Genomic DNA, 25,984 nt, shown 5'->3' with positions numbered 1-25,984 from the left:
ATATATATATATATATATATTTATATATATATATATATATAAAAGATAATAATTAAAAGAAATTGAAGGACTGCAGTTTGATGTAAGGCAAGGCCTCCCTTCTGTGTCTATTTTTATATTTTTTTAAAATTAGTTTGCCATCAGCCGAAGGACTTCTGGCCTTGTTTTCCAGTTTGGTATTCTGCAGGGTGTCTCTGTGCTGCCTATTGCTGTTCCATGTGACTCCAGTTGTTATTGAATTTAATCTCGCTGCACGTAACCCACTTCTGTAATACATCAGGCTTGCTCTACAGCTTGTCTCTGTTGTCCATTTGTTCCTATTCCACCCTTTGTTTAACTGTGAATTAGGACATAGTTGAACTGACACCTTCTCCAGGCAGATAACAGGCATTTGTGACTCATTTTGTCTCTTTTGTAAGCTGATCTTGGCATTTATGAATTTTCTGTCTTCTGCTCCATTAAAATGCTTCCGGTGCATAATCCCTGGCAGCAGGCTCTTCTGTGAAATGATTTGAGAAGAGCAGACCACCTTATCTGTAATTTTAATAACATCAGAGAGAATCAGGACAAAACAGTTTTAAATTTTATTTTGACTCTGGCAAAACAGGAATGCTTATTGATTTTTTTTCCCTCCGTGTTCTTGTAGTCACTTTTAGAATGTTCCCCTTTTTAGTTATCATTAGTTTTTAAGCACTTTGTGGAACTTCACGTTGTTGATATTGGAGACTAGTATCTACATAGTCGTGTCAGTCTCCTGGTATGACTTCACATATCTTGTCCAAGAAGCAGGTACAGTACAGCACTTTTTTGACTCTGGAATTTTCCGTTTCTTCCCACTGCTTGATGAGGCATTTACGTGAACCCACCAGACTGCAGGAACATTTGGTGGGAGTCTTCTAGCCTCTCCACCTGTCTTCTGTTTGTCCGTCCTGCCTCACAGGGTATATATCTATTTATTTACATTTTTCCCTGACTGATGAATATTGAACTTAATTGAGCAACCTGTGTCATGGTCCTCTCAGATAACAGCGTTTGGTTTCTGTAGCGTAGTAGGGAGCAGGGTAAAAGTTGTTTCATAGTAAATTTAATTTAGTGAGCAAACAGTAGTTACTCTTAGTTAACTGTATCTGAATGCACAGTAAGATATACCGGGTGAGAAGGGACTTGATTTTCCCTTTGGAGAAGGAGGGAGAGGGAGCTCTGGATTCTGGGCAATGTGCAGTCTCCAATCTGAAATCACGGTGTGAAAAGGGATCCTGATAAATTGGGAAACGGTGTTCAGAAAAGGGGTTGTAACTGTAGATTGTGTTCAGGAAGACCTGGTTTGAAATGAGAAACTTAAGAACCTCTGCTTAGTTCATCCAAAGGAAAATCAGGAGATGACTTGATCACAGACTAAATATAAATACATGGGGATAGATTTCTGTAATTAGAAAGCTTGTTTGTTTAGTAGAAGAAGGCATCTGTATTACCAGTCTCGGAACTGAAGCTAGATACATTCAGATAGAAAATCTAATTTTAAAGAAGGATCTTAATATGATACGCATTTTAAAAGCTTAGTGGGACATGATGTAACTGCCAAATCAGGGTAATAAAGGAGTATTTCCTGTGTAAAAAGAACAATTATGACAAATAAGGTTTGTACTGGAAAATACAAAAATATTTCACAATCTCTGATTCAACATCTAATGTAATGACTTCAAATTGCTGTCTGGAAGCTGCAAACTGCCAGGATGCAGTTTATACTTTACTCTTATCATATCTCCTTACTACTGCTTTTAATTTTTTTCAACTCCTTCATTTTTCTTATTCTTTCTCAACACCACGAGGGAAATTCTGTACGCAGCTTTTTAAAAGACAACACGTTCAGACTCATAATAGAGCAGCGCTTAACTAGTTTCATCTTAAATTAACTAGCATGTAAATCAACTGGGAAATACAACTGGTCATACTGCTGATGCCAATAACGCTATCCCAAGTAACTATTCTCAGGTAACTGTACAATACCAGAGTAAATAAAGAGTAAAATATTTCTCCAGGCAATAAAACAGCTATAGGGTAGTCCCACACTTGAGCTTGGAGTAGTTCCTATGGCTCATTTGCTGTATTAAAAATAAGAAGAACCAGGTGTCAATAGAAGAGAAATTAATTTGGCAAGAAGCACAGGTGGTCAATAGGAGGTGACATTTACTCAGGATTTCTTAAGGAGCTTGTGTTTTATATGGATGAAGGGTCCGTTGTGTTGTGTGTGACCTTTTTGCTTAAACTATATATTCTTAGAGTAGTAGTAGTAATAATAGTAATAAAAAAGGCAATATGATGCCCTTTCAAAAAGGTGCTGAGTTGTACTCTGAGGCTACAGCAGTGCAGCTCTGATTTCCTTATTGTGCGAACTGGGGGAAATTATTATTGAGAAGAATTAACAGATAAACATGTATTGAGGAGAAGTCAGCTCGTCTTTGTAAAGGAAATGAGGACTTGCAGATCTCCCACACTTCTTTGAAAACAGGGAACATGGAGATAAAAGCCTGCATGGGATTATCTGGTCATCAGAGGATAATTATAATTATAGTAATGTTTTTGAAAATGACAGTTCTTGGATCAAAGGCAGTTAAAATCGGTGGAGTTAGGAAATAAAGGGGAAGGATGTTTTGTAGATTTTCAGTTGATTAAAACAGCTCCCTTCTATTGGGACTGGAGTCCCAGAAGGTCATGTCATGAACGATCTGAGGTACCGTATGTATCTGTGTGGCAGGGGTAGGGAAACTGAGGCAGAGGTGGGTGATTAATATTTTTTATTAGGTTAGCTAAACTAGCTGCAGGGGATAGCAGACAAGTGGATGACGGGGCACAAAAATAACCGATGACATTCATTGTACAGTAACAAATGAGAAACCGTGTTAGAGGGATAATCTGGCACATGGGCATGGACTGATAGACTGTAAGTTAGCTGCTGCTTGTCCAGTGCATTGGAGATTTCACTGATGGTTCTGAAAATGCCACCTTAGTGTTCTGCAGCTGTGAAAAAGATAAAATAAAATGTCTTCTGTTTCTGAAGAAGAAACAGATCATAACACAGAACACAATACTGAGCATATTTCTTGTGTATGAAAGCTTGGGAGCTACTAATTTGGTTTAAGCCTCAGTAACCAGCACAAAAAGGCACATTTTGCTTTCTTGTTCTTGGAATTTAAAGAAATTAAATACTTATCTATGTATAGCATTACCATTTAGTCATTTGTCTTTGCATTTCCATTAGTCCATTTTCTTTTGTTTTCAATGTTAGTTTTTCATGTTTCATTCCTGTTACTTTACCTGCTCATTTTTAATTACAGTGTACCGCTCAAGATTTGTTTTGTCCTTCAGCCTGAACAACCATGAACTGAACAAACAGGTGAAATAAAATTCACTATCAAAAAATAATTATATATATATATGTATATATATTTCCCATCCCATTTTCTCATGCTGGAGAATAAAAATCTTGAGATCACACTGTTACCATGTGGTCTGGTGCCGTGCTTCCAGCAGCAGCCAGAGCACTGGATGAGGGAATGGATCTGAACAGGAAAAAATAGGGATGGTGCTTTCTGCCTTTTCCATTTCAGGGATCCCAGGAGCTGGAGATGACCTCTGTGTTTCATAACCCTGAATCCCTGAGCTTTCATGGAATTGTCCAGCCTTCTGAAGCGTGTAAATTTTAAGTTGTGACACTAGTGTGGCAAGGAGTTGAATTGCGGTAGAGCAGCTGTTCCTTGTTTTGCAGCCTAGCAAGGGGAGGAGAATCTGGTTTCTGGCATCTGTGTGCATTTTTCCACAAACAGTTTCAGAAACAGAATGGAGAATTCAGTTATATATTTAAGGAAATGAATACATGTTTCTCTTGGACTGAAGAGTCAGATTGATCTTTTCCATTCTCTTGACCTTCTTCATTTTTTTTTTGTTTCTTCATGAAGGCAGACAGATTCAGTAAGGACTCGTGGAGTAGTCAGAGTAAATGACAGCTAGGGCATCATCCTGAGGTGTGCAAACCCTTCCATCTCACATGTCAAAGTCGGTCTGAAAGCTAGAACATGACATGTGGCCAGACCACTGTTACAAAAACGTGGTTAAAAACATGCTTAGTTTACTTTCTTGTCTTTCTGAGGATATAAAATTGAAGAAGTATTTTTGAGTGATTGTCCTGATACTTGAATTAAATACTTGCAGACCTCAATTCCCTTCTTTTTTCCTGTAACCTGTTTTAGTATCCAAAGATTTTGTTGATGAATGAATTCCTTCTCAATGCTTGAGGCCATGAATCTTTAGTAGAATTGTGTTGATGATTGTTGATGGAATTAGGTAAGAAAATTCTGCAGTTTCATTTCTTATCATTCCACAGATAGTCTGTAATCTTGAAGGTCCGATGAACCCTCAATTGGAAATTCAGCAGACGGAACCCTTGTCTTCTCAGCACTATACAGAATTTTTGTAATGAATTTCAAATATTTGCATCCTAAAGTCCTCTAACATTTTGTTGTACGGTAGGCATTTCAGTGATCTGAACTAGGTGAAAATCAACTGTGATTGTGTAAACTGGTATTCTGTCGAAATTATAATGAAAAAATGGAATTCAAGTTGTAATTAAGGGAAAGCTTAATTTGTTTCACGTTTTTTAATGTATTCTGAGTAACCTAAGCTATTTCTTGCAATATTTATTGTTACCCACTTTTTTTTCAGGTCAGTAGTATAGTCACTATTTGTCTTATCCAGACTAAATGTTACAACCATTTGCCACACAACACAGTTGGTAGAAGGTTTTGCTAAGTGTGGTACCAACACACATTGCTGGTTTCACGTGATCCCAGGTGTTCCCAGGCATGGCCAGCACTGGTACGGGCTGGCAAGTCTTCTGCTTCAGGTCTGACTCCTGCACAGCCCTGTGGTGGTCACTGCAGTGTGTCCTTCCCAGGTGAGGCTTGGTGCCCAGCCTCAGTACTGAACCTCATCCTCCAGCTTCTCGGGCTCTGTCCTGGACAAGCAAGGCCACTTGGAAACCACAGGGAACTATTTAAGTGACTTCTGCCCTTGGTTTGGATACAAGAGGATACACTTAGCTCCATTTTAATTTAGGTTGTCTGACTCTGTCTGGTTCCAGTTAATGAGATGTACGAGCTGATTTTCTGTGGAATGTGAGAGAATCTGGAATGACTGGCTCAGGTTTCCTGCCCTGCTCCAGAGGTTAAGCAGCTTCTGCACAAGCTGTCTGTGAAGGCCCACAGTGGTGTTTGTCCAGCATTATATCTAAATTGATCAAACCTGAGCTGGCTGCCTTAGTGTTCCTGTGGAGCAATTAACCTGAGATCTAGATAAAATGCCTATGGGTAATTATGGACCAAAAGTCAGTTCATCTGTAGGCCTTGTCTTCAAAATTCATTCTTTTTAGTCAACATTGTATAATTACAATTACTTATAAGCACATTTTCCATTGTGAGATTGGAAAAATGTGTTTTGTAAATTATACTGAGAAGTGCCAAAATCTACTAGAAATTTTAGCAAACAGCATTGTGAAGGGAAAAATACAGCCTTTTTATTTACTTGTGGAGTTTGCACAAGTAATGCCAGGCATTACAGCTGTTGTAACTTTCACAGTATCTTAATTTGCTGAAGACCATTGAGTGTTTGACACTACAGAAAGGGTGCCTGTTCTGCTGAAATGTTGCAGGGCTCTTATGAGTCATTCTAGAGGCTGGCTGTGTTGTGTAATGGTGCTTGTTGTCAGATATTATAACTGCATGTTGTCATGGAAGCAAGTGAGAGGCAGCTCCTAGTGTTTCCATGGTGGAAGAAGAAATAAAATCAGATGTGGTACCTAGCTCGGAATTGCATGGTAAAGATCTCAGCCGTAGCTCGGAGCAATGAAAAGGCAGAGCATCAGGAGAGCAGCGCAAAGCTGTTGGATCTGTAGTGAAAGTCGTGGTCTGTGTTTGGGAAGGATTCTGCATGTGTAAAATAAAACGCTCATGTCACTGGTATATCAAGCTTTCTGTAAATGAAATAAAGAGTGGCTTTAGTATAAAAGCACTTAGTGTAAATCAATTAATTAATTGTCTAAAATTTTCTGACACTAATTTCCTGAAGGAGCTATTGGTTGTTATGGGTGGCTTTTTTAGTGATTTTTCCTTTTGCTGTTTCTTAATATGAAACAAATGACTTTCTGCTCAGTGTTTGAGGGAAAACATTTATTTTTATAAAGACTTTTTTTTTTTTGCTCAACTAATAGATTTCTCACAAAATAACACAATTATTAATCAGGTAAAAAATATCTGTCTTAAAACAGAAAACCAAACTTGGATTTAGCGACTTCCTTCAGATCACTTCATTACTGCATGTTTTAAGACTGTACCTTCAGGGGCTATGAGGTGCAAGTGAATCTGAAATATTTCTTATTCCAAATAAAAGGATCATGCTTTATTTAAGATGAAGTTCACGTGCGTTATTTTCATGTATTATGAACGATAATTCTCAGATTTATTTAATTTCAAAAAAAAAATCAAAATGCAAAGCGTTTAGGGTAAGAGCAGTATGATAGCTATGATAGTTAACTGATGTATTCTTAGTATTTAGCCAAGTCATTTCCAAGTATCAGAGCTAGATATAGGTCAGCCTTTTCTATTTGAATGAATTGTAAAGAACAAAATAAGCATGCTGTCTAACAGGATTTAATTATTCCCTGAATAATTTAGGAAGAATTGGAAATTATGTGCTCTGAGAGTACATAAGAAGTGTCATATCCATTAAAGTAGATAAACAGTATCCAACATTTATTTATTCATTTATTTTGATTTGAAAGTGTTCTCAGGAATGAACACAATCACACATAAGTTTCCTCCTACAGAATGCCCTTTTTATTGGGAATTTCAAAACCTGAAAGTATGAATGTCTTAGAGCTGATACTATTTTTCCTTAATGAAGTCTTAGAGCAATTTTTTTCTTTTCCTAGTTTATTTCTGATGCTGAAACGCTGGCTGGGCTTCTTTGTGGGGTCTTCAGCATAATAATGAAAACTACTCTTCTTAAGGCTGATGCTATTTAAATGGAGCTTTCTAGGCTTTGCTTTAAACTGTAAATGAAATACATTAAATTCATTCTCAATAGCACTTATGAACCTAAATGAAGAGCCTGTAATTCTGTTTTGAACTTAAGCGCTAGGTTGCTGGCTGAATGTAGGTGATGAACCTGCTGCATAGGGTTCGGTGCTAGCCACTGGTTTGGTATCTGAAAAACCAAAATCAGAACTTGCCTTTACTTAAACCACTATTAAATTTGCATACATTTTTTTATGTTACAGATTTAGAATATGACTGACTTTAGGTCATTACAGCAGTCCTTTAGAGAGTTTGCAGGACTAATTAGTTTGAGCTGTGTAAATCTGTCTGAATACCAGACTTAGAGTGGACACTGGCATCCTCCCTTGGGTGAAATGTTGTCCATGAGGGAATTAAGTCTGAAAGGGTCTGGACTGCTCTTAAATCCTGACAGGAACAGGAGAGGGGGTTTGTTGACTGCTGAAACTTTGAGACTATCTTGGATGCAGTTCTTAGCACTGGAAAGTTTTATCCATCAAAGAACCGGAAACCATGTGAGAGTTGGTGGTAGCTCTGTAGTTTGTATAGTCTTGTCAGTCTCATAGATTAAGCTCTACTTTGGCTACATGGTTCTGGAGCTTCATCCTACAAGCTGCTGGACAGTCTGCTCCTATACTGTTGCTTATGGATGCAGTCCTGGAGAAACAGATCCAGGAAAAATATATCTGTACATTTATTGTTAACCAAGTAGCATCAGTGGCAACGTGGCACTGAAGCCATGGCCGGGCCGCAGGATGGCACTGATGTCAGCAGGAAGACGGCACAGATGGGGCATCAGCGTTAATGCTAGCTGTGTCCTCAAACTTGCGTGTGCTGGGCAGCTTACAGCTAACATGGATTGTAAATGAGGATGGGTGGCATCTGTGCTTCATTACCACCATCCTGAGACCCCACCCAACAGCCTACATATCCCAGAAGGTACACTTAGATGAGTATTGACTGTGGTGATTTTGACAAAGATAGATGTGAAGGTCAGAAAACAGGCAGCTTCACCAGCAAAATGTCCTGTGACATTCCAGGACATGGTTCACAGAAGAGATACAAAACTGTAATACTAGACTTCTAACTGTGTATCTCTGGAAATAAAATATGGTACTTATTTTCAGTCCAGTCACTGCATATTGAATGAACGTTTTCTTCCACCACTTTTTAAGTTATGTTCACTTAAGTAGATACTCTATTTCCTACTTTCAGAACTGTTAAAAACCCAAGCCTACGTTCCTAACACTTCAGCATGTTTTAACACAGGTTGCTGTTTGTGTGGTATCTGCTGAAAGGCAGTGGGAGGGGTGACGTACACAATTATTTTTGGAATGTTCTCTTAGATATTACAATTGCTTTTTGAAGAAACAGAAGTTGGCTCTTGAAGCTTACCTGGCCTTGTAAACGGCCTCTGCAGTAGAGGTTGTTAGTCGATTGGTACTACTCTTCTCCCCTTCCAGAGGTGCTGTTGTTACCCAGCTATTGTGTGGGTGTTCAAGAATGTGGGAAGATGGTGATTCTTGAAGAAGAACTCCTTGTGTTATATCATAGCCACTTCAACATATTGCCACAAAAAAAGGATGCATTGTACGTTAAAGGAGAAAGGTATAAAGTGCTTGGTCAAAGCAGTCAATGCAAATTGTTTATATACTAATTTAAAAGACTGAAATATGATTAATCTCTCAGTTAGCAATGTGTTGTTCACAGTTTGTAGGTATTACTAAAGCACAACCTGATCCTGAGCCGCCTCTAGTTACATGAAACCACTTAGCACTTGATATTTAGAGTGAAGCAGTTCACACTAGCAATTAATATAATCTGTAGAGAATACTTGTAGGCTTTCTGCAGTCAGAAGAGGATCTTGTCAAACCTGCACTGCTCTAGTTACATAACTGTTTTTCTTTCTTTGGATTATCCATATGGCCTCTGCTCCACCAGGGATTTTTTCTACTGGTACAACTGCAAGGCAGGCTTTGCATCACATCACAGATGTGAATGTAATTTGGCAGAATGATCTCAGTGACTCTCAAATGTCTGATTCTTCTTGCCTTCGCTACTTTTTCTTTCCTCTTGATTTTTTCCTTTGCTATATGTTTTCTTTGTGTTTCCATCAAGATTGTTCTGTATAAGCCTCATTCCCTCATTCCCTGTTTATTATAAAATCCTTTCTTCTTCCTACCATGTTTTTTGACCAAGATGCTATTATATTCACTTCTCCTACCCATATAACACTAAATTTCAGTGCTCCCTACTGTTTTTTCCACTGGAGATTGCCCTGGCTCACTGTTCAGCCCTGGATGAATTTGGTATTCTTCCTGTACCTCCTGTTCGTTGGCTGTGCTTCAGTGCTTGGAGTACAAGTGCCTTCAAGTTTTTTGTTTTAATTGTTGATATTTTATTGCTATCATCTTAGGGACCAAAAGCAATTGGACTTCCAGAAACAATGTTGTACTATTACCAGTTACCTGCTACATCATCTCTGTTTTTTTGCCACTGAAGTCAGCATGTCTGTAAGAACATGAGATGTGAATTCCTTTCTCTCTTCTTTTCCCTTGTGAATTCTTTTCTCTCTTCTTTTCCCCTTCTTGTCTGGAGGAGAGCATATGAAGTCAGACAACAGGGTTTCCAAGAACCTGGTATCCAGCATCTCTCCCCATTGCCATCAGTTTCTCACTAAGTGCATTTCAAAGCTGTTTTTTGTTTCCATCAAGAAGCTAGTTAGGGTGGGGGTTTTCTGCAAAGCTGATAGCTCGGAGTTGCTCAGTATTAACGTGTGGAAATTTCTCCAAGGAGAAGAAAGTTAGGTGTGATGTGCTGGGTATGAGCTGTTAACTATATGCACACTCACATGCTGATCTTCCTCTCTGCCATTTCTCAATAACAAAATGTAGAGACTCTTGGTCTGTCTGGAACAGAAGTACCTGAGTGCACCTGCCCGTTTGTATCAGTGGGACACGCTGATCTCTCCCTGAAGCTGCAAAGGCAGAAGACATACCTGCCATGTGCAAGCCCAAGTCTGTGAATGTTGTATGACCAACACGTTTTCAGCTTCCTGTCACTGGCCAGAAACCTTTCTGTCTCTGCATGCCTGAATATTGCATTAATGATATGTTATGCAGCTCTTGATTATATCCATTCTGGATAGAAGATGAGACATGGCAGCTCTTCATGATCAGAGGAGCATCTGTCAGTTCCTATTTATCTCTTAATATCCACCCTATAAATAACTGTAAAGGTTTGTACTTAGGTCTGTATTTCTAGTTTTTCATTCTGTGTGCAAAAATTATGCTGACTCATACTGTTTTAGTCAGATTTACTATAGGAAGGTGCACAATGGAAGGGAAAATAACAATGTTTAATGCTCTTAACTGATAAAATCTCTTCATCATATTAAAGGACTGTAGAGCTGACTTAATCAAGCTCTGTTTGCTCTGGGTTGGTATCCTTCATTCTTATCATGGCCAGTGCCAGATATTCAGATTCATGACATGTTCCTAGACCAGACCCATAGGCAGGAGACAGATGGTGTTTGCTGTGCAGGTCCAGAGCTGTGCAAATGTGGCTTGTGTCTGCTGCCGAGAAGGCTGCATGACCACTGACTTCAGACCATGCCTTTCTTCAGGGAGGCCAGTCACATAGCTGTCCCTGCTAGATGGTAGTTCTCGTGTAGACTCTGAGAACTTAGTGTTTGACCTTTATCTCTTTTTAGAAAGATTAATTTAAAATTGGCTGGTAAAATTCAATATTCAACACTGTGATTGCATCAAGCTAGCTCCTCTTTGCATGTTTTTTCTTCAGGAGCTTTAAGTTGTTTTGAAGGGTTTTGTTTTGAAAATAAGGGTAAAAATGTAATACAGAGATCATGCATCTGTGGCCTTAAAAACCTGAATAAACAATAAAGTAATAAGGAGTATTGGTTCTTTTAAATAATTGTCTTATGTTTTTTATTATTATTATTTTTAATTTAAACAACATATAAAATTGTGGTCTTGCTGTGCTGATGTATGTCATGGAAATGCAACTCCTGAAATTATCAGAACAAAGTAATTCAGCCTCCATAAAGTGTTCCAGAAAGTAGGGGAATAGGCAGCTTAAAATACTTTCTAGTTGCAAATCTCAGAGAGATTTTGAGATTGTAAAAATACAGCAAAGTTTAAGGGTTGTTAGGACCTTATGTGCGAGAGAAAATAGATACAACCTTTCATAGCTTTGTTTTAATAAAGCCAGATGAGTTTTGCCATCTATTCAATAACTTGTGCATTGCATTGATTATCTGTGCCTAGCAAATTGACAGTTGTGGGGTGGTTCAATGATGCTCTTTAAATAGCATGAGAGTACCCAACGTGTGGCACTAGCTACAATAGTATCTAGTGTTTTTTTGCCGATGACCATAATCCAGAAAACAATATTTTGAACATTTGCAGGAAGTGATATTTTGGTTTATTTTCTCCCAAAAAGGACTGTGTGTGTTGCTAGTTTCATGACGACTTACTGTCACGACTACAAGTACCGTGGTGTTGCAGATGACTATGGGATGGGAACGCTCAAGCGAACTGATTTAACCAGGAGCTCCAGAATGGAAATGCATCCAAACCTTAACGTGCATCCAAAGCAGTTTTTCCAGCATCAGCAGCAGGCTCTGAACATTCATAAATCTTTTAGGTCATCCACACTGCCAGCCTCTTCCAAACACAGAGGAAAATTTATTAACCTGCGTGATAGTGTAAAAAAGAGTCCTACAAAAAGCACGGCAAAAGTTAAAGCTGCCAGTGGTTGGGTGTCTGATGGCTCGTGCTCTAATTGTTCCTTAGAAAAGGTACGTACTGCACTAGGCATTTATAGATGTGCGTTTTTGTAAGATTTGATGCTCTTGTGGAATGAGATAAGGTGGATACGATGCCATCAGTAGATAATATGCCATACTTCTTCCTGTAGTTTTAACCCTGCTGCTTCCAGAGACTTGGTTTGTGTTTTATAGTTAGCAATCAAAGTAGTAATAATTGGAGTCTAATAGAAATACTTCTGTACAGTATTTTCCCATTAAGATGGTTGCACTGTATGCAGTGTGCTTTTTAAATAGCAACTTGAAAGTGAGGAAGGTCTGGTTTGCTTTATTGTTGTTCTCCAAGATGTATCTTCTGCTACGTGAAAATAGCAGCCTGGTGGAATTTGCTGATTTAGTTACCTGCTTTGAGATGCTTTGATTCATTTCAGGTTAGCTGGTATTTCATCATAGAAGGGGTTACTGTGTATGTTGGTTAAAGATGAGAAAATGGGTGTGACCTTCCTTTTCATAAGGTCTGGACTTCAGTATTAGGTCTGGAGGTACTTACTGCCCTAATTTTGATTAATTCCTGTAAGGCATTATGAAATTAGCAAGCATACCACTTGTTAACTGATAATTGTTAGGTTATATGTTTAGAAGGTCCATCACATTAGACTTTTATCCAACAAAATTATTCATGTGATTATTCATCTGACAGATTCAGTTAGTGTGGTGTTGTTCAAGTTATGCATTCCTATATGTAATAGTCTATCATAAACGTGTGCTACAGTTCATATTTATACAAACAATGTTTTAGTTGGCCTGTTGCTTTCTTTGTAGTATAGATAAGTTTGCCATCTTAATAAACCATCTTATTAACCTAGAATTATTAAATGTTGTACTGAGACAACTTTAAGTTATTTTGAGGAAAAGCTTTTGTTTTTCAGAATACTTTAATGTATTAATCTAACAAATTCCTAAGCATTATAAATGTCTTTTTCTTGAAAATTCCTGGGAAGCAGAGCATTGGAAGTGATACCGTGGGCTGTTGGAGCTTATTCAGCTGCTCTCACATATACTTGTATCACATAAACATTTTCAGACAGATTATGCGGCATACTAAAATAAAATTAGCTTTCTTCTCTTAAGACTTTCCAGGTTTTCTTGCATTGATGGTTAGAATTCATTTGATTTCTTACGCTGGCCTTTAGCCCGTCATTAATCAGATGATGTTTTTTGCTGTGTGGTGTTGGGGAGAAGGGCTGGTTCTTCCATTGGCACCTAACTTCCCCCAGCACACCTTAGCTATTGGTCTTGCTTGGGCTCCAAGGGGATGTAGGAAAATACATAAAAATGTACATAGGGTTATCAAAAAAGCGGATACTGAAGGTTGCTTGGATTCCCTTCTTTCTTGGGTTATACAGTCTCCTCTCCCTTTCCTTGCAAAATTCTTTTCCCATCTGCACCCTTTTTACAGCTTCAGAGCTCACATTCACAAGTTACGTTCTGCTGCTTCGTTGCATGTGAGCTAAGGGAGGTTGTGTTGGGAAGGGGAAGGAAAGGAGGTGAAAATTGTCTGCGCTCCTGCTCTGCAAGAGGCTATATGCGAAGCACTAGCCTGAAGTGGAAAGAAGGAAGTGTAGGGAAAGGGTAAAGGTGCCTCTGAGTGACACGTGCAGCACACAGAGCTGAGATGGTGGGACACGCGTGTCCCCAGATCTCGGTACCACATATGTTCCGGCTGGCTTTATGGTGCCAGCATGTAAGCCACCATCAGCCTTACAGTCTACTTTGCTAACTGAAACACGCCAGATGCTGCTTTTTTCATCTCCAAACTTGAACTGTCTGTTCCACTAATTGCATTTGTAGCACTCTGTTCCTGCTCTAGTTTGAGCTTTCATCATAACGGTGGCGTAGCAAGCATTTCAGATACAGACATGCTATTTATCATCTAGTAAAAGGTTGTAAATACTTTCTTATCTCTACTGCCAGTGCTTTATCTTTATGCTTTCAGGAAAGTGTTTCCTTTTTGGTGGTCTTGATTGGTGTTTTATTATTAGCGGCTGAGTTTTCTGAGGGTGAAGAGTATCCTCCATTGCATTACAATTGCAGAAGTTAAATTTCAGGTAGTAGTGCAGTCTGTATCAAAAGCCAGGGTAGAGGAATTGTATGCAAGGAGAAAGAGGGGTTCTAAGTTAAACCAGCCTATTTTAGGTATAAAACCTCACTAAAGAAATCCTTTGTGAGTCTTGTAATTGAATAATTAACAGCTTTATTCAAACTCTTTAGATAATTTTCCACTTGTGTGAACTATAAGTCAAGCAGTAAAATTCAATAAGGCAGCCCATGTGTTTCAAGACTGGGTTTCCTTTCTTCTCTTCTTCCCTGCCTTCGTTGGGGTAGCCGCAGTACCTACATCACTGTGCCGTACTCCATAAAACTGTTCATGTTTAAATGAAGACCATCTTGTCTTCATTTGCGTTGGTGTATCTTTTGAAAAAGGTCACCACTTCACCTCTTTCTGCAGTGGAGGAGACTCCATAGGAACGCTGTCAGGAAGCTTGGATGAGCAGGGAATGAAAGGTTGTGAAGAGCAGGTGGATACCAAGCCAACAGCACCAAGGAAAAGCATGATGGCCATGCTAACAGCTTACAAGACTGGAACCCTAAAGCCTTAAAGGACTTTGAACGATACCAGTTTTAAAAGAATAATAGTAAGGCTTAGAATTGGAACTGACTGGGAGACTTCTTGAAGTGACTGGGAATGAGAAGCCCAGAGAGACAAGGGAGTTAGGAACTGAGAGAAGGAATGAAGCACGAAAATAAGGCTGCCGTTTGGTGCAAAGAGAGGTTCGCAGATGCTTGACCTACAAAGAAAACTATTACTGGGTCAACTGTTTTGCTAAGCTAAAGGGTATGGGATTGCATGGTTGGTATCTGAGAATAACTTCAGCTGTATTTCACCTTCTCTTTTTCCAGGAGCTGCAACTGTAAAGCACGATTTTTCTAACCTGCTAACGGTTAGCTTTGCAGCCCTAGTGTCGGGCTGTATTTTGATAGGTAGTGTGTGTACATCTGACCATTTGGTTAATGGGATTTTTGCTCTGTGCACATATGGGAAGCTTCTTGTTTTGGAACAAGACAAATCTGAAGGGGAAGCTTAATTTTTGCATGTGTGGGGCTAAGTAATTGCTGAAGCATTTTAATTTGATCTGTCCTCTAAAGGCTGCATCATTGATCTCCTGCTGACTGGAGGTTTGCTGCACTGAGCATGCCCCACAGCTTTTGGGAAATGCATATTATTGTTTCTCTAGAGCAATTTACATTCCTGTATTTCCCTCCCTCCACCTCCCGCCCCCCTTTTTTTCCCCTAAACACATGAAAAATTGTGGTGGTGTCACCGTGAGGGTGTTTAAATGACATTATTATTGATGTTCAAAGACATCAAACATGTTGTTCCAACATCTTTCCACATTTTTCTCCAGCTGTTAATTTTAGATAGAGCTGAAAAATCTGGAAATACCGTATTTACATTTAAGAAGGGTTGCTACTCCTGACTGGTTTTACTCTTTCATTTTGTTATTGATATAGACTGCTTTGTGTTTTAATAACAGACTTCAAGCTTCTGAGATGTCTAATACTTTTTTGTTTTGTTTTGTTTTGTTTTTACTTGTTTATGTTCCGCCTTTTTTTTTTTCAAAAAAAAAAAATGTTTTCAGGATTTAGTAATTTCATTTTGTGGTTATTCTTCAGCATATTTTCACAAGTGTGTCTTGGAACAGCCAAGTTGCAAGAACTTTGATTTGTTGTTCAGCTGGTAATCCTGCTGGTTGCCAGTAGTCTGTTGCTGACAGCTTGTTGACAACCAGTATGTTAACATCTCGGAGTGATTTGAATCAATATTTTGCCCAGAATGCTATTTATAATCTTGTTCCCTTGCAGCTTATGTGTCAGTAGCTTTCCTGTTTATTGTTTTAATTACAATTCCTAAAACCCAAATCCTACTGGGCTGTATATTTGTATGGTAAACCTATATAAAGATCTTTATATGAAGGGTGGAATGAATCAGTGTTAGGATCTTCCAACCATTTGACTAAAAGATTTTCTTTAACTTGAACTTGGTTTAGAAAAATGCAAGGTATTTTTTTTTCCTCCCATGTATTGAAAAAGAACTTTAATTTGTTCAGTGCTACCAACTTCAGTCATTGTTTCCCTTCCTTTATAATGTACAATGTCCTTATCCTGTACAATGTGGTTTGAAGCCAGCCCACAAAAAGCTGGAGTCCGCCCACTGGCATGAACATGCAAGGTTTCTGTTTCACCCCCCAAAAGTCTTACTGTCCTGCACTGCCAGGTGAGTAGCTTGGTGTGAAGAAGCAGTGTGGCTGTGTCCTACTTCTTTGGGTTATGTGACATGATCGCACTGCTGGGAATGCAGTGCAGCATGGCTGGTCTGTGTTCAGGTGTGGTTCAAGTCTCCAAATCCATCTGTTCTTTCAGAATATTAAAAAATATATATTCAATTTGAATCTTGTTTGTTTTGGAATGTTTTTGTAGTTTTCATTATTTTTGACATTTTATTGGTGATTTTTAGCCCACAGAAGCTGTTCCTTCCTCTTCTCCCATTGTCCCTGTGATCCCTGTCCCACCAGTCCCTGCCGAGACCACTGTCATCCCATCCACCATACCACAGGTTTTTATTCTTTTCTGTTGTTTTTGTTGTTAAATTTGTTCAACTCTTATATCATTTATTTCATTCCTTTTGTTTAAATTAAATGTTTTGGTACTACCATACAAGTTTGAAATGAAGTGTGAAATGGTTAAATGAGTAACACACTGCTGTTCCATCCCGTGTTTTGTTTGTTTTATAGCATCTTTTAGTCCATTTAAAAGTGCCTCTGTTTCATGTATATGTATATTAATAATTCTGTGAAACAACTGAAGAAAGCACCATAAAGGAATGGAAAGAAAGGGATATTTTGTGTTGGCATGTAATGCTTCGACTGCTTGAATTATTTATTCTGGATAATTATCTCATATGCTCGGTGTCTTTCATCTCTGACTTCTGTTTCTGTTGTTGGTGTACTTGGGGCACACTAGAATACAAGGGGTATTTTTTCAATTTCTGTTCTTCATAATTTGACTCAGAATTAGGTTCACTTCTAGGTTTTTGTCCTTTAGGTCACATAATGTTAACAACAACAACAACAAAAACACACAAACCATGACAAAAGCTGCAGCAAGATGAGAGAAAGCAGTAAACATGAGTTAACATCACTATCTTGTACATGACTTGGAATGTGTGACTGCAGCATGGCCAGCTATGGAGTAATTTAGGATAGATAGTGGTGACGTTTTTGCAAATTGAAAAGCATTCTGCTTTTATTTGATTATGACGTTTATTGTAAGTTTTAGTGCAAAAATACTGAATGATGGAGACGCCTTCTAAAAAGATGTGCCACCAATTCTAATTGTTTGGTGACAGATCCGTGTTAACTTTAAAAGGGAGTTAAGCTGTCAAGAATAATACAATACTGGGATATTTCTGTAGTCTACACATCAGTTTTCGTTTCTTAAGGTCCACTTTCAAACTGTGTGGCTAAACCTGCAACAGGCGGTAATTTTTTCTCTGTTAGAGTGCTAAATTTTACAGCGTCCAGTAGCTTGTAAAAAGTTCTTATTCTTTTTTAAAGTCCAGTTTCTAGTGGAAATGTGTTTACATGAATCTGTCACCCATACTTGTAACAGGCAGACCAGAAATGTGGTTAGTTTGAAATCTATTTCCTAGTTTTTGGAGTGATTCTGTCCACATCAGCATATGAGGCAGACAGATGAGGGCACACCGGTGGACTTGTACTGTCAGACCTGACGGATGGATAAAACCTGTTGAGTTTCCAGTAACACTTATGGGAACTGCTAAATTTAACGTAAAATCATCATAATAATTAGAACTTTTTATTTTTTTATTTTTTTTTTAAAGAAAATTGAGATAATGTAAAATATGTTTTTGGCTGAGAGACTACTCAACAGCCATCACCGTGACAGCGTTTGTGCCTGCCGACAGTGCTGGATTACAAGCACAACAGCAAGAACTGGGTGATCTGTGCCTCTGTCTTCTGGGTGCATATAAATGCCGGCAGGAGCCAGCTATGTAATTCTGCATCATACTCAGTTCTAAGCAATTAGAAAACACCATAGGAAGGCATCAGTTTTGGATTTGGCAGATACAGTTTTGTGCAACAGATACATTCCTCTATTCTGTTAGTCACTTTACCCCTTAGGCAAGCCCTTAGTGTGCTTGTGAACAAACTCGTCAAGTGGCTTTTAAATATTTGAACGAGCCCTGGCACAGCAGTTTGAAACTGTTAGGTAATTTGGAGAAGACTTGCATAACAGACTGAAATAGCTGGTCTTACTTCGAAAAACATTTGCTGTTTTGAGTTAGGTGTTGCCCTGTGTCCAGGCCTACCTTTAGAGTGGCTGCCAGAAATCTGTCCTCCTTCCTGCTTGAAAAAGGTGGTAAATGGCTGCTTCTGGACAGAGAATGAGAGTTTGTTTTCAGCTCAGTCTTTTGTAGGGAACATCCAAGTCACGCCTTGCTTCCTAGCTTTTGGGGGTTTTTAAGAAGCATACATTTTTTCAGAAGTTTGTTGATGTAATGAGGCTAAAATGCAGAATATGAAGACGTTAATGTAGTTGTCATGTTTTTGTAGGTCTTTAAATGTGTTTAACACTAGCTTTTGTTACGGTCTGTTAAACTGTACCTAAAAAAAATAATTTGCTCGCACATACAGACACATTTACACACACACATACACACGTAAACATACCCAGAGAAAGATGTAAAAAATATCAAAAAAAGATCTCAATTTTGCAGATTATGAATTTTTATACGTATGAAAATCTCCCTACAACTTTAATGAAGTCAAGATTTACTTGGTGTTGTGCCACTGAGTTTGTACATTTCAATGGGCTTTGTATATGAACAGTATTTGGGGTCAGGAACATATCTGCACTCATTTTGTTCTTAGAGCAGGCCGGATGCTAGCATTTACAACACCATTGCCTGTAGTTCTTGGAAGTTCCCTTGTCAGTGAGAAGAGCATCTAGTTATATCTAGGAAAGAATGCAAACGTGTGTGGCTTCTCCTTTTGTGCCTGCCATTAGTATGAGGCACGAAAAATATTTTTATTCCCCTCAGCCTCTTCCTGATATATTGGAGGGGGGAAAAAAGGAAATCTGTTTCAAAGTGTTTCAGATACATTTTTCCAGTATGAATTTTCTTTCAGCTGAAATTGAATTTTCTTAGAAAAGTTTTCAGTAACATAAGTAAATCATTGTTTCCTTATTCTAAAGTTCCTGGACAGTAAGCATGTCATATAATTTTGTATCTCTGTAGCAGTAATGTCCAACTTCTTACAGCCTATGAATCCATAACACATTTCTCATGGAGGTACATGTCTGATGTGGATTTCTTCTCACAAGATGGTTTTGTACATCTTTTCTTCGATAAGATTTGTATTTATAAGCTTGCTTTTTTTTTTAAAAAAAAACAACAACAACAAAAAGTGAAATGCAAAAAACTTCCTGGTAGGAAGAAGTAGGAATCCAGAACTTTTTTAGGATATTGGCTGCTAAAGCAGTCCTGAATGTCATATCACAAACACTAGGACAAACATTTTGTCCAATGATAGCATTAAACATATTTTTTTCCACTTGAAAAACAAGATAAAAGACAGAATTTGTATACAAAACATATGAGCTCAGAATGTGTTTTTGTGGTGCGAAAGCACTTTCTTCAGGATAGAAACAAGTGTTTCAAAAGAGGTCAATATTTGAGGTTGTTAAGCTGAGGCTACCTTTTGACAGATCTTTGAGAAACCCTGCAAACCAAATGTTATATAATTACTGTTAGTGTTTTCTTCTACATTGTGTAATATTTTTTGATTCTTCTTTTAAAGGCAAATCCCCCTCCAGTGCTGGTGAATACAGATTCTTTGGAGACTCCAACATACGTAAGTCTACACTACCTTTCAATTACAACTTCAGAGAATGTTTGTTGTTTAGGTCTGTTGTTACTGATCAAAAAAGCCTGTTTTACCTCTCTTATGATACATGGTTCTGTCAGGTCTCCTGATGTTTATCTAACTCCTTAGATAGCTTTTTTATGAGGAAAAAAATCTACTAATGAAATAAAATAAATTGTAGATTGTACGTGGAAGGTTCTGTGTGAGTACCGCTGTGTGACGATGCAACACAATGCAAAACGCAGTGTTTGGACCCTGAACTTCTGGAACCTCAGAGAACAATCCTATCTTCAGCTGTGCTGGCAGATACTTTAATATTTAATGTGCCATTTCCGTTGCACTTCTCATAAAACACTTCTCAACACACTGGCTTTACTTAAGATTTTAGTGCTCTAAATGTTCATAAAAATTGTTGATTCTGTTGGAAACATTAAGGTAATAAGTGTGGTTATATGGAGGCCAAAATTTGTGTTTGGCAGTGTATGATCTGTGCTAAGAGTACCACTGGCAGATGGTCTTCAGAGGCTTTGGAACATATGCAAGTTTAACATAGGTTTCAGATCTGTTTTTTTTTCCCTGTACCTTCCTCTTACAGTTCCATATGACCCATTTGTTGTTTTCCTGAACAGTGTTAAGGTCTGTACTAGTTACTTTATATTGTGTTTATTCTAGCAATTTACTTTTTTTTTTTTGCTTTACTTAGCAAGCATAAAGAACAAGAACAAATCTTGTTATTGTCAAAAAGATTAATAATTTAGAGTCGCTAAAAAGAAGCTGTAATAGATCAAGACAGGCAAAAGCGTGAATTAACAGTTTAAGTGGAAGACAAAAGATTAGTACAGTGACATAAATGGCTCATTTATGAGTCCTGAGTATGAATAATGCTGACTCAATAAAAGATCACAGTTGAAGTCTGCAGTGCCTGGCCCTTTTATTGATGTGACACGGTTTAGAAAAGAATACCAAAGGTGAGGTGTCTCTGCAGACACAAGCTAAATCAGAAAGACAAGTGATTAATCAGAATGTATTCACGTTTCAGAAGGTTTCATCTGATAGAATCCCTTGTGTGATGGTAGATAATAGAAACAGAAATAGAAAATAGGCCTAACAGAACAAAATGGCACTCAAAATTACAAGCTATCTGACTTATCAGTTTGCAGTGAACATAAAACAAACTCACTCACATTATCTGTAGTTGAAACTACTATGTAAGCATAGGAGGTAAAGGAAAATTCTTCCAGGTTCCCATGTAGGTAATGGAATTTTCAGTGGTATGTAAGGTAAAATCACAGCTGTGAGTTAACTGCATCATGAATCTACAGAACTTTAACTGTTAAGCTTTTTTTCTATTGGAAAACCAAACCAAAACAACAAAACAGAACAAAACAAAGTTGGTGATGAAAAATATTCAAGAACCCAGCTCTTGTTAACTGAATTACAAAGCTGCTGAGGAAGTACACCATCTTAGAACTCAATCTGGGTTGGGAAAAAGACACCAAGAAACATATTTTTTATTCTTTGTGAAATCGAGCAAGCAGACAAGGAAATAGAAACAAAACTGGGATGGTGATGTATGAAAAGGTTAACCATACCAGCAAAAATAACTCTATTACGACCAAAAGACTAACCAAATTGTGCTGAACTACTAATTCAAAGCAAACTGCTGGGTTTCTGTAAATGACTGCAAAATGACTGTACTTGTGTAGAATGCTGTAGTTTCTTTTATCCAGGGAAAGTCCCTGCAAATTGTGTGTGGCTCCACAGATCCTAGATGGCTTCAAAATTTGCAAAAATAAAATAGGACTGATTTTTATCATTTTGTGTACCTTTGCTCCTTCCTGCCTGTGCTAATCTTCAGTTCACTAGATAAAATCAATTCAAAAGTATATAAATAGTAGTAAGAGGGTCTGGAGAACGGACCTAAAGTAAAATATAGAAATGGAGATCCTTCTTTACTCCTCTTTATCTAGAATGTATTAAATTTGGGTTAGAGTTAGGTTCATGGAAATAGATTGCTTACATACATTAGGGTTGGCATTTTTAACGGTAGTGAATAGAGAAATTATTCGTCATCCTTTGTTATTAAAAAAAAAAAAAAGCCACCTCCTGATCAGTCAGTCATCTTGAACCACTTCCCTGGCGCGACGTAATTCTAGATGGCTGGTTCGGTTAGCACATGTCGTTTTTGTAGATAATAGTTCAAAGACTAAGCTAACTTAAGCCACTGTGATTGAGAAGTTTTTCTTCGGTGTTGGTGTAAAAACAGATCTAGTTTCATGTGTTCAGAAGGTCAAGACCTCTTCCCTTTTTAATGGAGAAATATCACGTGTTTAAAGACAGTATCGTTTCCATTGAACAAACTATTAAGGATGTATCATTTTTGAGGTACTGTGCAAAGAGGAAGATGATAATCTGTTATGTCTGGAATGGATACGGTTTGTGTTGCAGTAAGGGTAGATATAATTAGAGATTAACAAAACTGTAGTGAGGCATACATGAGCCTGGTACTAGGGAGCCTGTGAAAGTTGTGGAAGACAAGGCTTCCCTCTGGATCATGGCTTACTTGTAGTATTTGTATTTTTTCTCATCTAGCTTCATAAAATATTTCAAATTCTTTTGGTTTTGGTCCTCTTGTAATGTATTGGTTGTTAGTATATATGTAATGTGAAAAATGCTGGTAAAAATGTTTTTTTTTAAAAAAATGCTTTAGAAGAGCTTTATGCATTTCTAGTGAGGAATTGTGCAAAGCATCCATCTTTTGATTTTTCTCTGCTCTGGGAGGAACAATTGTTTGAAAGTACTGCTGTTCTTTTATGCAATTTCTTCTCCACCCTACCACCCCTTCCTTTTTTCTCACTTCTAACTTGCTCAGATTGTATGGCCTGAAGAACTTCAAGAGCAGTTCTTTCTGGAAGTCAGCAGTAGGCTCCTGCTGTGCAGTGTCCACGTAGAACAGTGTGCTCTTCAAAGCTTTACATTTAAACTAATAGGAAAAGTGTCTGATGCACATACAGAGCGGTGTGAAAATCACACTTCTGAGCTCACTGGTCAGTGTGTATCAGCTGAGATGTGATGGGAATGAGCTGCCTGCCTAGCTAAGTGTGTTTTATCAAGTGTAAAAATCCTCTAAGTCTCATTTCTGTTTCTTTTTAGGTCAATGGCACAGATGCAGATTATGAGTATGAAGAAATTACTCTTGAAAGGGTAACATGCTAAAAGTCTTCCTGTACTCTATTTTCAAGTGGGGCTTGCAATAGATAAATATGAAAAATTAACCTATTTTGATACAGCTAAATGGCAATTTGAAACAGTCCTTACTGTTTTTCCCTTATGTATATTTAACCTCAATATATGTAGTTTCTGGAGCAGTTTTTATTGGTATACTTGACCATTGATAGTAAAATGAGGGAAGAATTTTGAAGACATACTGCATTATAGGTTATTATCTAGACTTGCAGAAAGTATTAAAAAAAAATTGCATATATTGCCATACATAATGGGCTTTATTTATACATTTATACAAACAAGTTTTATTATATAATGAGATTCAGGCTTCCAGCTGAGATTACAAATGATACCTTGTCGTATGCATTGCTTTTTTAAGGTTTACAATGTAAAGACCAATCTAAGTTCTCTTCCTTGAAATGTGTTACTAACAAAGAGAAATAGTTGGTTAAATTTGATGTCTGGTCAGTACTGAGAGGCTGAAGAGGTCTTACAGCTGATAATAAGGTCAGGCAACCTTTGAAGAGAAAATGTCAGTGGGTCTTTTTTTTATTACATATATTACATTACTGGAGATTTTTTTTTGAAAAAACAGGAGCAAATATTGATATGAACAACTTCAAATACGTAGCTCATTGGAAAATGAACTTTCTCTGTAGTTTGTCAGGTTTGCTTCAATAAGAAATGGGGTGAGTTTGCATATGCAGCTCTTACAGTGGCACAATGACTTGTCCTGCCTGCTTCTGTAAAAGCAAGTGTAATTATATGTCTTACATAGAGTTACATATATGTATTGCGAATAGTTGCAGATAGTATACTGCTTAAAATGTCTTAATTTTTATCAGTTAGTTTTATGAAAATTTATTTTTATATTGAATGATATCTATATATATATCCCCCCCCCCAAAAGAAATGCGTGATTTTTTTCCCCTTCTAACTTTAGGGAAATTCAGGACTTGGCTTTAGCATTGCAGGTGGCACAGACAACCCACATATTGGGGATGATTCAAGTATTTTCATTACAAAAATTATAGCCGGGGGTGCAGCTGCACAGGATGGAAGATTACGGTATGATGACTTTCTCTATTGGGTTACTAAATGTTTATTATTCTTTTTCTAACAGTTGATAGAACATTTTCTGTGTGTTTCAGTCTATCGTAATACATTGCATTTTAAATAATTTTATCTTGCAGAAGTAATTTGTACATAATTAAAACTGTTTGGACCATTTTTAAAATTCTTTTTTCAACCAAGAAAATCTGCAGCAGAGTGAACTTAGGTGAAATTTTCGTTTTTAATTTGGTGGTATAAACTGATTATGCCAAATGTTTTATAGTTCCTAATTCAATATACAAAGGAAAAGCTTAGATATGTAGGATAGTTAACTCTTGGTTATCTATGTGCAGGTTTTCTAATATGCAGGGTCATTGAGCTTAACAGCCCTCTTCTGTGCTTGGTATAACTATGCTTCAATTTTGGAAAGATGCTGCACATCTTCAAAAGCCATGTGTTTGTTTAAATGGATAGAATACTCCTTGTCTAGTATCCCCCATTTTCTTACTTAATCTTGGGATGATACTACTTCACCAGTGTTGGTATATGGTAGCAAGTAATATTTGCAACTTAATTTGAAAGGTACTGTTAAAGTTAATAACAAATCGCTTTAATGAATTACTTTTAGTTATTTTTAATGCAGAGCAGTAAACTCCCATATCACTGTGTAGAAAAAAAATAAGATGATCATAGGATCAGCCTTTTTTTCCTCTCTCGTGTTGTCGAGAACTTGCTCCTGTCATATTTGGTGTCAATGCCTGATGACTCTAAGCTTATTTCAAGACTTCTTTTTGGCTTGTTGGCCATTGTCAGAAGGTACATCTGGCAGGACTCAGTGACAAGTGGGTCAGGCATTCTACTTAGCGTAATGAGAGCTTCATGTTACTACAGCAACACATTAAATGGAATGGAAAGCTGGCACTCAAATAGCTTGTGAAAAGCAGGAAGGGAGTTTGACTTGTTCATAGCATGGTTAGAAACTAGTGAATGCCTTTTTAAAAATTCTTTTTACAGCTTTGAATTAAAGTTTATTTAAAGCCATGTTCAAAATTCTATTTTATGTGTTTCATTTCGAGAGCATCCCTTTCAGATGGGGATAAAATATTCCATTTACATATTTTCTGGTTATGTGTAAGCACTAATGATTAATTTTAGAGTACTGTCTTGAATCAGTATAATTTTGAAGTAAAATCTATGTATCTTACTGTGTTAACACTAGTTTTAGTGTATTTTAGATAAAATATTAATCTTCTAATGTGTCTGCTATGCTATAATGCAGCAGCTGAACATGAATGTTGCTGTCTCTAGGGTTAACGATTGTATTCTACGAGTAAACGAGGTTGATGTTCGTGATGTGACACACAGCAAAGCAGTTGAGGCGTTAAAAGAAGCGGGATCAATTGTACGATTGTATGTCAAAAGAAGAAAACCAGTCACAGAAAAAATAGTGGAAATAAAGCTTGTAAAAGGCCCTAAAGGTATGTAGGAAGTCTAAAACTTCTGTTTCACAAGAAGAATAAAGATGCTGATAAATATCTGCATAATTCTTTCAAAATAACACAGTAACTTGCATGCATATTTCAAACAGACGCAGAATAATGAAAATTTAGACAGTGACTTCTCAAATGCTTCTGAATTTTCTTCCATGACTGACCTGAAACTATTCTTGTAGAATGCCTGTTTTACTTTCAAATGATAAAAATGTGTTGCTGATACTATTTAGTAATTTTCAAGTATGTTATAAACAGGAGTAAAATATTTCATGTGAATGACTTAGAAAGATTTTTCAGAGATTAAGGAAGTTT

At 37.5% G+C, this 25,984-nt stretch overlaps 1 protein-coding gene across 29 annotated transcripts in view; it reads left to right on the top strand.

The window, feature by feature from the left end:
• Positions 1-25,984, top strand: part of DLG1 (discs large MAGUK scaffold protein 1) — a 150,669-nt gene that overhangs the window by 72,110 nt on the left and 52,575 nt on the right. For 19 of the 29 annotated variants that reach the window (XM_035334894.1, XM_035334890.1, XM_035334882.1 and 16 more), the window contains 5 exons: positions 16,469-16,567; positions 19,836-19,889; positions 23,055-23,105; positions 24,070-24,194; positions 25,488-25,657. In XM_035334894.1, coding sequence (XP_035190785.1) covers positions 16,469-16,567; positions 19,836-19,889; positions 23,055-23,105; positions 24,070-24,194; positions 25,488-25,657 — 499 coding nt within the window. The remainder of the gene's footprint in view (positions 1-16,468; positions 16,568-19,835; positions 19,890-23,054; positions 23,106-24,069; positions 24,195-25,487; positions 25,658-25,984) is intronic. The other 10 variants (XM_035334884.1, XM_035334893.1, XM_035334886.1 and 7 more) reach the window with 1 other exon arrangement.

The sequence above is a fragment of the Oxyura jamaicensis genome, chromosome 9 (assembly GCF_011077185.1).
Source record: "Oxyura jamaicensis isolate SHBP4307 breed ruddy duck chromosome 9, BPBGC_Ojam_1.0, whole genome shotgun sequence".
Lineage (NCBI taxonomy): Eukaryota > Metazoa > Chordata > Aves > Anseriformes > Anatidae > Oxyura > Oxyura jamaicensis.
This window is presented reverse-complemented; position numbering and strand designations above follow the sequence as displayed.